General features: G+C 37.8%; 1 protein-coding gene across 2 annotated transcripts in view; it reads left to right on the top strand.

Annotated features, from left to right (window-relative positions):
* Positions 1–617: 617 nt before the first annotated feature.
* Positions 618–14,012, top strand: part of LOC139123517 (coronin-1C-A-like) — a 62,805-nt gene continuing 49,410 nt past the window's right edge. Inside the window, exon 1 of one of the 2 annotated variants that reach the window (XM_070689684.1) lies at positions 618–1,086. Coding sequence is in view for 1 of the 2 variants with exons in the window: in XM_070689683.1 (XP_070545784.1) it covers positions 2,604–2,630 (27 nt within the window). In the remaining variant the exon portion in view is untranslated. Of the gene's footprint in view, positions 1,087–2,385; positions 2,631–14,012 lie in introns of those variants that run through there. The other variant, XM_070689683.1, reaches the window with a different exon arrangement.

The raw sequence follows: 14,012 nt of genomic DNA, 5'->3' as shown, positions 1-14,012 counted from the left end.
ATTTTTTGTGGAATGCAATCGCAGAATTTTCAGATGCTGATATCTTTGACCACAGTCAAACACACCACAGCATTTACTCAGGTATATTTTTCCATCAGAAGGACTGGTCATCTGCAGAAACTCAATCGACGGTCGTTTGTTCTGACGCGTTCAAGAAATTAAGCTCACTTTCGGTGTTACCAAATTCAGTTTCCTTCATACTGTGGAAAATGATCGACACGTATCGAAATTAAATATAGATCGTTTACAAAGCGAGGCCTTAACTTATATCTATTGACTAAACATGATAATATAACCATCCACTGATGTGTGGATACTCAGATCAGTTGCTAAAACTGTTATGATGGACTCAACCATATTTTAAAGGGTAGTCAGGTTACACTGAATTGAGGGAATTGAGATCTCATTTGAGTTCTCGTGTCAGAGCGCAGACAATATTTATTACCTTGTCTTGGATGATTACGCTCGTTATTTACAAAGGTGCTTTTTATGTCGTAATCCCAGCCAAGCAGTAAACCCCTTCTTAAATGTATTGTTATGTAAATATCTGAAGAAATTAAGGCCCTCAAAGCTCCCATTCGAGAATGTAATTGACCCAAGTAGGCGAGTAAGGTTATAATATTATTCATGAATTATCCCGTGTTTGGGTAGGACGATTTTAGGTCAGGATTTAGGACTGTATCCCCGTGGACTGACTACTTTTCGGAGTTCTATAGCTCCACAAAGTCAACACGCTTAGGCATTCAAATTGCACGTACCACGTGGTTCGCTGGAGGGCCAGCGGATAGGGGCAGTGAGATATACGGGAGCGCGCCCAACACGCAAGCCGTACACTACAGTCTACACAGCGCTCTCCGCTGGAATTGGAAATTTCTCACTTTTCTGTCAAAATCGGGATTCCCCCTTCGACAGGACATCAGTGAAGTATCAATGATCGACGGCAGATCGAGTAATATATGCGGATAACTTTCGTGTTTTGCCGCGGATTTGGGTTGGGACCGATGTAAAAAAACGGATCGACCCGTTTACTCAGGTGGTCAATTGTACGTTATTCCAGACGTTCGCTAATCCAACACCGAGGCCAAGGTAAGTTGTATTTCCCTTTTAGACAATCCGTCAATTTTTATCCAAAACTGCTTCCCTAAGCCTGTCTATATCTGTTAGCCCGCTCCAGGGTTTTTTTTGGGTGGACTTACGAGGAGGGTGGAGACAGGGCGGGTTGAAATTTTCAGGACACCAGCTGTGGCAGTGGCCCGCGTTGCGGTTGCCGGGAAGCGTGAGCAATGACCGTGACTGTCGTTCAGTGAGTACGTACGACCTGGCTATCGGCACCTGGAGCGAAAAAACGGACGCAGTTTATCAAAAAATCAATAAACTGTTCGGTGACATCACCGTGCCACGGCGCACGGACCCTTAACCCATCGTTTTTCATGCCTGACACGTTTATTTATCTCTGATATGTGAATTTTTGAGTGCGGTACATGACCCGATGGTCGCCGCGCTTGTTGTGCTGACATTGTATATCTGCTACAGCGAAAGTGTCAAAACCCGGCGGACGGAAGTACAACAGCTCGCTGTTAATGTTCAATACAGACATCCTGGGTGTGGGAATATTTCTAATCTGAGCAATCCAGACCCCTTTGAAGCATTTTGCGACGTCAATTTTATCAGAATAGGCGGCGGATACCCGCTTTCGGTCAGAAATTCAGAGAACGAACGACAGTGCTGGTCTACGTCTGTCGTATGACCGATCAAAACAAAGTCATTTGAATTTTAATATCGTTTGTAATATTCAATTTTGGTCGCATTATTAATATTCAGTACATTGTATGACCTACACTGCTATCAGCATAATTTCAGTCACGAAATTTTATCTCACAACATGAGATATTAGCTGTTCAGCTATCGTTCGTCCACCCGAAAATAGTCTTTGATGTCCGACGACACTAGATTTCATAGAATACATTGATAACTGTAAATTATGAGATATGGTAATTTGCGGCAGACAGCAATGTTCTGTACATTTTTATGAAATTATGCAATATTACTGTGCCGTTTACTTTTTTAATAGTTTTATTGTTTGCTGAACAAACGACAAATTACAACAACAAACGTAAAATTCAACGAAGACAATTGTACACTATATAATCCGGATAGCCCACAATTGTTTTGAAATTTTTTAATTTGTGATTAATGTGTTTAATTTTAATTGGTAAATTTTCATTAATGAAAATGAACATAACATTATGTTTACACAATCAACAAGGTATGAACCGAACACGGGGTTAAATTTGCCAGGTATTCATGCATGACCTCAAGTGGGAATTTTGCATGTATGTGTGGACCGACCGACCGCGACCTCCGCACGCCACACCCAGCCTGGTTGAGTGTAAAGGTTAGACTGCAACCTGATAGTTTAGTTTTCATCGGCAGCCATTGCCTATCGACGCCAACCGCCAGTGTGTAGACCCTTGTCCTGTGTTGCCTGGCCCCAAGTGGCGAGCCAGCCGTTACATCACCGCAAAACCGACCACTGGGGTTTTTCAAAGGAAGTATTACTGTCTGTTTGCGGACATTAGGTAATCCGAAGTGTGTGAAAGAAAATGGCTGAACAAGAAGATTCGGAAGAGGTAATTAACCGCACTGAAAATTTCACTGATGCAATGTGTGAGGCAAAGCAATTTGCGTTGCGTCTGGTTTCCCCGTCTGCCATCCAAACCAATCTTTTGAAACGACAAAAATTACTGCTTGAGCCACGAGTTTTTCATCCCCAAAAAGCTAACATTTTAACTGGAAAGCTGTAAACTGTATGTTTGATTTCCTAGCTGGGTGACTTTGCCCAGAGAGCAAATTTACTTGGGTGAAACTTGAGTTGTCGCTTGTGCAGGTTGTGTTTGCTGTAGGGATTTCAAGAAGGCACATGTCAATCGTGGACCCTAGAATTATTTTTAACACTGCAGTGAGATGTAAACAAAACAGGCAGAGTAAAGATTGTAAACATTTCTTCTTAATCCCATGTCTTGACCTCGAATGAACCAAGAAAGGGGTGACCTCACCTCCTGTAAGACCTTCAAGAGGGGTTTAACTGAAGTTAAAACTGGGGACCATTGTCTGTGGTTAGGGTCGATTGTTTCCGCATACCTTCACCAAATGTCGAGCAAGTTTGGGCAAAAAAAAATCCCTAGTTGACTTATTACTTTGACATGATTCGTCAATGACAGAATGTACAGTTCATAGTTCAACAACTGGACTTTAAATTGATGGTCACTTGAAAACTTATTTTGTCCACCTGTAAAGACACTGGCCAAACACACTAGCAGCCACCTTGCGAGCCGTAAAGTTCCAATAATATTGCACATCCATGAATCTATACAATTTTCAAGATTATGAAACAAGAATGCTTTATATCTGATTATCCTGAAAACAGAATTAGTAATGCTGCTAGCTTTTCGATATGAGGTAGTTACATCAATACCAGGCAGTCGTTGATCTTAGTGGAGTGGATATTGTATAACAAGGCACGATAAGTATGATTTCTTAGTCATTTGCAATGCATCTGGTCTATGAATTTGACCCCTGGCCTCCGATGATAACATTAGTCATGACATGCATATGTGCTCACTCATTCTCTGATATTTTAAAGAAGGATGCAATTTTGACAAAATCTGTCTCTTATGAGAACAGCTTTCTTTGAAGACACAAGATATTAACTTTTTGTGGCACTGCAGATATATAGCCCTCCTAGAATACAGTGCAAAGATGTTAATTAAGTGGCTTTGGAATTAAGCAGAATGTGAAATATGTGGATGATCTATTGCCTCATGGCGGTGTGGTCACACTGACGACTTAGAAGTGGGTGGATGCCATCTGGTCGGGTATGCTGTATACCCGATGATGTGTATATTTTTTGTGTACATTTCTGCATTTCAACATAGTCTGTGGTGGTATATTTTAAGTGCTTTCGTATGTAATTTGAAATTATATAGAAAAAGGTAATTCTGTTTCACAACTAGATCAGTAGTGCAAAATGCTGTAGATGTCAAGGGCGTGTATTCATTTTACTCAGTTGAATTCCAAGAACATGCACCGAAGACATGAGAAAATTTCAAATATGTGCCCAACAATGGTTTTATGGTTGGCCATGTGCCTGACACAAAGAAAATAGATTTCCTTCTCATCAAATAGTTCAGAAAGTGGAAACTTGAATATTCAATCAATTTGTCATGTGATATTTCCTCTTTTAGAGTGATATGCTTGGTGACAAGTCATAAAAATGCCATAAACCAAGTAATTCTGGCCTGACAAAGCATCAAATCTCCTGATATAGTTTTATTCTGAAGACTTTATGACACACATACAACATGTACATATACATTTACAGGTTTACTACTGGTTAGATTTGAATGTCGTTGGATTGTGACCGCAAATCACAGAGTTTATTTCAAAAAGTCTGAATGATTTCTTGTAATTTCTGGCAAATTGCAAGAAGAAAATAATTCAAAATAATGGAATTCAGTCTAAAGAAGCAGTTTATATTGAATTTTCAGTTTTTATCCAATGTCAACAAAATTGACAGCCAACTCAGAAAATATCTCTTTGTTGACAGCTTGAATTTAAAGGCACAAAAATGAGCTCCTTGTAATGTTTTGATTCCCAGTAGTTTTGTTTTTGAAACCAAGTACATGTTTGTTGCCTTCTGCATAAAATATATGCTGACACAAAACCTTCGCCATGTGAAAACATTGCATTATGTCAATATTGAATGCTATTGATCATCCAAGACAACATAGGGCTGGTGGTGGCATTGCTGTTGTTTATCGAGAAGACCTGTTCAATGTTAGTAAGATTCATGCTGGGGAAGAATGTTCTTTTGAATTTGCCGAATGGAGTGTTACTGGCAAGAATGGAAAGATAAAGCTTGTAACAATATACAGGCCTCCATATTCAACTGTTCATCCAGTCTGCCCAAATGTCTTCTTACGTGAATTTGAAAATTACCTGGATAGTATCTTAACCTGCAATGAGCCAATCCTAATATGCGGCGACTTTAATATTCACGTCAACAAGGCTGAAGACCAATCAGCCCAGAAATTTAACAACATCTGCTTTGCAAGGGACCTCATTCAACATGTGTCTATTCCAACCCATGAATCCGGAAATACGCTTGACTTAATCATTACAAGAGATGACAATAGACTTGGTATCACTTCACCTGAGAGTAATCACTTTATTTCAGATCACTGTTTTGTTCACACTTACTTGAGTCGTGTTGACAGGAGTATCGATAACAAATATGTTACACTTCGTGCTTATAGAAAGATCAACCTCACAACATTCAGAAATGATATGCTATTGTCTGCTCTTTACGACCCAGTAATTTTGCAGAGTAGTGATCTTAATAAGTTGGTTTCCACATATAACACTGTATTAAGCAAACTCTTAGATACGCATGCTCCAAAAGTTTCGAAACGAGTAACAACTAAACAGAGTTTACCTTGGCTAAATGAGCACATTACACGTGTCAGAACACTGAGGAGACGTGCAGAAAGAAAGTGGAGGCTGCATCAAACAGTAATCAGCAGACAAACTTTTAAACAGTTTAGAAATCGCTTTTGCCGGGAGCTTGATTTTGCTGGCTCTGAATATTACAGAAACAAAGTCAATGACTGTCATGGTAATCATAAAAAGCTTTACGGTGTCATTAACTCATTGCTAAAACCACCTTGTATTACACCTTTACCAGATCACGCCACAAGTTTTGAGTTGGCTAATAGATTCAACAGTCATTTCCTAGAAAAAGTTGACAAAATCAGAGATGATCTTGATTGTCAAATGGGAAGATATGTACCGACAGTAAGGTGTACTTCTAGAGTAATTACTCAGAAATTTGAAGTTTTCAAACCAGTCACGACTGATGAAGTAAGGAAGTACATATTAAGATCACCATCAAATCATTGTAAGAGTGATCCTATTCCAACCTGGTTGCTCAAAGAGTGTGTTGAAGAATTACTTCCTATTATCACCTGTATGATAAATTGCTCTCTTCAAAATGGCATTTTTCCTGATAGCTGGAAAGAAGCTATTGTTACCATTGTTGAAAAGCCAGGTGCTGGTACAATTCTCTCCAATTACAGACCAGTCAGTAACTTAACCCTTTCACCCCCAGTTCCTGTGTATAGGTCCAACTTTACCATAGAAAACAATGGATTTGGGTGAAACTATGGTGGTGAAAGGGTTAAGCTTTGTTTCAAAGCTTGTTGAACGGGTCGTTGTTGACCAATTAACAGCTCACATGCAAGCAAATGCCCCATTACCTGTGTGTCAATCTGCATACAGGCAATATCATAGCACTGAGACTGTACTCAGCAGGGTAACTTCTGACATATTTCAGTGTATGGGGAAACAACAGGTGGCACTAATGGTGTTGCTGGATCTCAGCACTGCCTTTGACACAGTAGATCATCAAATCTTGCTCCACACTATGAAGGCTGAATTTGGATTAGATAACACAGTTTTGCATTGGCTTTCATCTTATCTAAGTGATAGAACACAAAGAGTACTGATATCCGACAGTTTGTCTGAAAAGTGTAGTATCAGATTTGGTGTTCCACAGGGATCTTGCCTTGGACCGGTTCTGTTTACAGCTTATTCAAGTACATTGTTCCACGTCATTAACAAACATTTATTATACAGTCATGGTTATGCAGACGATACACAGCTCCTGAAAGTGTTTGCACCGAGAGCTGATGATGAGACCACAGCACTTGAATGTGTACAAAACTGTGTTTGTGATATTCAAAATTGGATGTTGGAACATAGGTTGAAACTTAATGACAACAAAACAGAAGTTGTGATTTTTGGTACCAAACAACAGCTCTCCAAATTAACTTGTGACTATGTTCAAGTTGGTAATGACAGAATCAAAATTGTTAACAAGGTTCGTAATTTAGGAGGATATCTTGATTCGACCTTGTCGATGGAGCACCATGTCAACCAGATTTGTAAAAAAGCCAGTCACAGCTTATACAACCTCCGACGTATTCGTCATTATTTGAATCAAGACACTACTGAAATTCTTGTTCACGCTCTCATTAGCTCCCACCTCGACTACGCCAATTCAATCTTATATGGCATGCCAAATCAGCATTTTAATAAATTACAGCGTGTCCAAAATGATGCAGCAAGAGTGGTAATGCATCTGAGAAAGTATGATGGTGTGACTGACTCACTGATCCAACTACACTGGCTTCCAGTAAAGGCCAGGGTTAATTTCAAAATTATCTTGCAGGTCTTTAAGGCTCTAAATGGTATGGCACCACAGTATATTTGTGACTTGGTAGAAAAAGTCAGCGTTAATAGGTATAATCTGCGGATAAATTTCGGTATGAATCTCGTAGTACCAAGATCTTTCAACAAGTATAATGATCGTGCATTTGCAGTCTGTGGTCCAAGGTTATGGAACTCACTCCCACTTGAATTAAAGTGCATAACAGAAATTCAACCTTTTAAATCAAAGTTAAAAACTTTTCTTTTTAAACAATTTTATCAACTGCACTGATTAATTTTTAATATTATTGGACATTTTATGAGATTTTTGTTTAAATCTTGTTTTGTATTTTTATTGAATGCAGTACTTTTATTGTTTTACTTGATGTAAAGCGCTTTTGAATATTTTATTGTAGAAAAAGCGCTATAGAAATATATTAAACATTAAACATTAAACTATTATTGTCTACAAATGAATAGTCTTGGGTTGAGATGTCAACAATAACAACATCGCACACATAAACGCTGTCAAATGGAACGCCTCAGGAATTTTGTCATGATTTTTGGAGTCAAAACTGTTTATTGCAAATAACAAAATACATCATGATAACTATATAGATCTGTGATAGATGACTATTTTGATCTCAATGCATTTTCCATATCATATTCAACATTTTAGGTAAAATTTTCCAGTAAGAGTGATCAATAATGTTTTATTTTGAAAGGCGGACAATTCTCAAACAGTGCACATTAAAATCTTGTGTAAGCTTTCCAATTATCCATGGAGGAGATGATTGGGATGCCAACCAAGTGTACGTGAAACCAGGTACCAGTAGTGTACTGTGGATGTTTGGTAACTGATATTTGGCCGCTGTGTAATGCATGACCAAGGGTGAAATTTTCAAATTTAAGCAATTATAGCTGTGCTCAATACTTCTCAGCATGAAATTCATTATTTTGGATGTCAAAAAGTATAATCATGAAGAACTTAACATTATTACCCCAGCTGAGCTGATATACAAAAAGGAAAAATTAAGCATTAAGGGGTCTGTAGGTCACTTTTGTCTCTCTGATTGTGACAATTCTACCGGTATATCAACTTGTTTTGTTGACAGATCTGATTGGCAGTTGCCATGGCAGTTATGAAGCATTGTAATGTTTTTGATCAATGTTACAATGAAAGATGTCTAGGTGCTACAGTGTGGCAATAATGATTCTGTGGCAGTTCTTGTCCATTGTTATATTTTTATCAATGTTTTAATGAAAGTTATCTAGGTGTTACAATGTAGCAACAATGATTTCATGGCTGTTGCTACTGCTACACTGATCAGTGAATCTACTCTGAAAGTGTTGTCTACATGCTACAATGTAGCAATAAAGGTTCCCTTGTGTGTAGTAATATTTTGATCAGTGTTGCAAAGAAAGTGTTGTCTACATGATACAATGTAGCAGCAATGGTTACCTTGTTCTTGACCAGTATTACAGTATAACATTTGGATCAGCCTTGCAAGGAGAATGTTTCCTGCATGCCACAATGTAACCATAATGATTCCTGTGCAAGTTTTTCTAGTTTGTTGTCAGTGAAGATCTCTGACTTTGTGGTTGAATGGCTATGTAGGCTTTATGCATTCAAGGCTTTTCATGGCTTTAAGCTCATCATTGGATGGGCTTTCAGATAAACAAGCCAACCGTGTTTTGTTCACACCCATTTTGAATGATGGATCACTTGTGTACCCACAAAAAACAAAAAGCTGTGTACAAGGATTCCGTAGAGGAGAAATAAAAAAGAACTATGAGAGACAATAAATTGGACCAGATAAACCAGCTTTATTTGAAGTTGTCAGAGTAAAAACATCAAACCTAAATATTTAATTTGTAATGCAAATGCAGAAAATGTTATTTTTACATCAGGAGAAGAGATTACCCGTTTCTAGTCATGTGGAGAAAATGATGCAGGTCACAACACCATGTTTTATTAGTTTTTTTTTCCTGTCAGTCTATCTCCCTCCATATCAAAAAAGGCAGGCTCACTCTCACCCTTTCACACCTGGGTCTAAGTGAATAGATCAAGCTTCACCATGGCAAAGAATTGGGTTATACTAAAATGTTGTGCTGAAAGGTGTGACAGCTATGTTTGGCATGAGGATTTCGCCTTGAATATGTAATGACAATGGCTCTTATTCAACAGGTTGTCTTGGTGGCACAGGTTACTTGACCATCAACACATTTTCAAGGAACATTATACAGTGTTTTCACTATCGGTAAATGATTTGTGTACCCCTGTAACATTTATGCTGTCCTTGAATCTCAGTGCAGTGATATACAAAGTATTACCCAAGTAAAATGACTGGAGAACCCTACATGTGCCTGCTTACACTGTTATAGCACTGCTATGATGTCTGTTATGTACTCACTATCACTGATTGACCTGACCTAAAGTCAGTCATCAGTAGAGCAGTTCATAGTTTTGCAAATAAATTTGTTGAAAACTTTTGTAATGTCACTTCCATACAAGTAATTTGCTGACGAAAACAAAATTTTCAAAATAAAACCAGGAGTTGTATTTATAGTAAAGATTACTCTCTGCCTGCATATTCATTGAAAATAGATCTTTAAGTCCCATTGATGTACATGGGACAAACTTTATTTGAAGCTCTGTGCAGTCATTCAAAGGTTTTGTCACACCATTGTTGTTGAACCAACGTTCTGGAATCCAGTTGTTTTGAATTGCTTGTCAAGCAACCACTGGTGTCAGCAACCACTGGTGTCAGCTCGAATTTAAGTACTGTGACAATGCACAATAAAGAGTGTCTTTAAGAATGAATCACTGCTTGATTGCAACAATGCGTCATTGTCTCTGTTCTAAATCTTCTTTCTTCGAAGAGGTTCCACATCTTGACTGCCAGGTTGAGGTGAGCTAAAACGTGAACCCAAAACCTTGCAGTTCAAGCTACCTCAAGGTCAACCCGATTCATGATATGTCCAATTGCAATGCCCATATGTACCCTTAATATGCATGTTTATATTCCAAATATCAAAATACAGTTTTAAAATACAATTTATTTGGAATTTGCACAGGGGTACTGGTAGTGACACATGTGTCTTCAGCAGAAAAGAGGTGTCCAATAGATCATTTCGACTGAAAGTGGTGTAAATTACCTGACAAAGCAGTTTCAGTGAAATATAAATTGTTGTTCTGGCTTCCATGTTGTATTACAGCCGTGCAGAGTGGTAATGGTTATTGTCTGAAAAGATTTGATAATTTTATTATTTTCCAAGTAGTAGTACTGGGTTGTCGTTCGAATTGGGTGAAAGTTTAGCATAACAAGGTTACAGGTTTAATTGATCATGCAATGGCACTATCTGTTCAGCCATGTAATAACCAGTAATTACATCAATGTAAGAAAGTGTCTATTATTAAGTAAACCAGTAGCTACAAGGGATACAGGATCTTCCAAAAATATATGTGTGTTGGTATGTAATGTACATTAGCAACCATACCTATGTACCCAATAATATGTGGCTAGTAGAGCTTTGTGTGTATACACATGTTAGTAAGTATGTAGCTATTATGTACCTATTATGTAGCAAGAACCTATGACATGTAACTAGTAGTCAGAATGGTGTATCAAGTAGCTGTTACAATGTAACTAGCATTAACTGCAACAATGTAACTAATAACCAGCATTCAATGCAACAATGTAACTATATCCATATTTGAATACAGGTAGTAGCAATGATTGTGTAAGTAGTAGCTAGTATTATGCAACCAATAACTGGTAATTCTGCCAAAACTGTTCGCTACAAATATCACAAATTTATGTGGCAATGTTGAGACAATTGAATTCTCTTGTTTAGTATCTTACAGGAGAAAACATACCTGTAAAAATTGAAAACTTACACAAATTCAGATGGTTACACCCATAATCACCGTGTGCCACATAACAGGATGTGTGCAACAAATGTACCAGCTGTGAGTTTATTTGACATTAGAAAAAGGATGAATGCCTGTTATTGTTCAATTTTGGCGGAAGATAATGTCAATGTGTCCTTGAATATTGTAAGAGTTGTGAGACCAGAGATATTTTAAAATATTCCATATTTATACTTCAAGGGTAAAGATGTTTGGAGTAAATTGGAGAACAATTAGAGTGCTGTGAAACCTTGAATTTGAATGCAAATAAGTCATAAAAATAGTCACCGCACAGATGGCTTTAATTTCATGTGCACTGGGCTAAGCTACTGACTCCAGAATAATTCTTTTGATTAGAATTTGTTTATGATGGAAAAATTTTTTTAAATAATTTTAATTTTGCCATAGTAGTATGAAATATGATACTATCACAAAAAATATTTACCTGTCAGCATCGTATGTACAAGTCACTGTCTTTTGATTATCATCATTAAAATTTTATCAACCAATCTCAAAGTTATAAATCCAGAATGATAAATTTTCCATCGTAAGGAATTTTTGGTTGTATGTACAACAGACCTCATTAACCACCTGAGAATGTACTACTGGTTTGATTTAAACCTTTGTGTTATCAATGGCAGGCTGTGACCTTTACACTTTGAACTGTGAGGTCAAATGTTGAAACTCTAAGTAGGAATGATAGTATGGTGGGGGAAAAATTAGAAATTTAAGTTTTCTGACTTCATTTAAGTAATCAATACTCAACTTAAACTTGTCACTAACGCAGTCTGATTCACAATCGTGTTTTAATGAATATAGCCAACATCAATGCTAGGAATGTATGGAAATTGGTTTATGTATTGTAAAATTGCATGGTTCGACTTTTGCCAGGTACCAAGGCAATGTTGATGCTGACACCTTGTGATAGTGTAGAGTAACACGATTTCTCATAGAAAAAACAACATACATTTGAGCACAACTACAAACACTGACCATAAAAAACTTGAAGTTTAACCTGTCCGCCCCTGTCTCTGTATAAAGGTCCCATTTTGACTGTGCAAACAATAGAGTATGGTAGTACCAAGAAAAAAGTAGGAAATAAGTTCAATTTACACCACCTCCCCATTCTAAATCCATTATTCTGAGCGCTTTCACAAATTACAGATAAATGCAACATTTTTTCTTCAGTCAGTATACATTTCTGTGTGTTCGTTGGTATTGGTTCCATACATGAACAGCTCATTTACATAAACATCTAATTTGCATATATTTGCATACATTTAGAGGTAGTCTTTCGTATAGAATTTATTTAAATGATTTGAAGTGAGCACTGCATTGTGGAGAGTAACTTGATCATTGCTGATGGATAACGAATCCCTTTGGTTCTCTGGTTCAATAAGTACTTGAAGTAGCACTGGGAGGCACCAGCTAGACTCTATTTGATGATGGTGAGTTTGAGACATACGTAGATATGACTTGGTACCATACTCATGTATTTATGATGGTGAGTTAAACCTTTCACTGTCATGGTTCGCCCCAAACCCATTGTCATCCATGGTAACTTTGGACCTGTTTACAGGGAATAAGGGGTGAACAAGGTTATAGACCATGCAGTGCTGTATCTTGAACATTCACCAAGCATTGTACTTCTTATTGCTACTACCTAATTTTAGAAGAAATTGGTTTTCCATCCGATAATTTTGCTTCTACCTCTTTGAATGTCATTAGAGTTTTAATAAAAATGACCAGGCAACGTTACCCAGTGTGCTATCTGAGCCTCAATTACTTGCTGCTGACTCAAAAGAAACTTTTCTCTGTTTGTATAAAAGTTTTCTTAGCTACTGGTATGGAGCTACATCAAAAAAATTGTCAGAAGCTGCTGTTTGGCTGAAAGACTCCTGGATTTTGAAATGTTGTCAGTGAGAGATCTCTCTGGTGTAACCCCACATGCAGCAACACGCACAGGTCTCGGGTCAGCTGATTCTACTGTAGACCACACAGGGATATAGGCAGTACAATATCTGTACACTACTGTTCTTGGTTTCCAGGTATAGAGTCAGATTTACAAGGTTATCATGCACTTAGCAGTGTCGTGTTCAAGGCTTGTCTTACACGACACAAATAGCTGACAAGTATCAAACGAGTGGGTCTTTTTTTAACAGATCTGACAAACATCAATCGACAGAGAGCTGCCTAGAGTGTTTGCAGGGTTTTCAAAGGTGAAGGGTGTGTATTGACGAAATAACCTTTCACCACCATGGTTTGGCCCAGTCCTATTGTCTCTTTGGTGAATTTGGACCTTGCTACTGGCAAATGGGGATGAAAGGGTTGAAGGGTTATTGACAATGTCTTAGGTTTATCCTGCACCCTGCCAAGCTCATCTGTCACCATCAGGTCAAGTTGGTGAAAAACAACTTGAGGCACAACTTGTCCAATGTATTGCATTTTAACAAAAAGTAAAATTTGATGGCCCCTGAATACATGAATACTGTAAACATGATTTTTGCTGACTAAACCTGCCATAACATACCATGTCAAGTAGGTGAAAATCCATGTACGTGTAAATTTTGTTCAATACTGCTTGCTGACTCAGCAGATGGGGAACGTGATACTGTCTGGCAATACCGGAGTAAATTAAGGAGCAAAATCATGGTTAATAACCAAGGTTTTTTAATGATGCCAATTTGCTAAAGTTTTTTTCTTTCTGAAGCTTTTGTATATTGGAGAGCAAGACCCACATTGCGCTATACACATTGTGTGAATGCATAAGAATACAATAAATCCCGTAAAATTTTGCCAGTCTCAGTGATGCTAAATTCATTCACCTGCAGTG

The sequence above is a fragment of the Ptychodera flava genome, assembly GCF_041260155.1.
Source record: "Ptychodera flava strain L36383 chromosome 23 unlocalized genomic scaffold, AS_Pfla_20210202 Scaffold_23__1_contigs__length_28996876_pilon, whole genome shotgun sequence".
In the NCBI taxonomy this organism is placed as follows: domain Eukaryota; kingdom Metazoa; phylum Hemichordata; class Enteropneusta; family Ptychoderidae; genus Ptychodera; species Ptychodera flava.
This window is presented reverse-complemented; position numbering and strand designations above follow the sequence as displayed.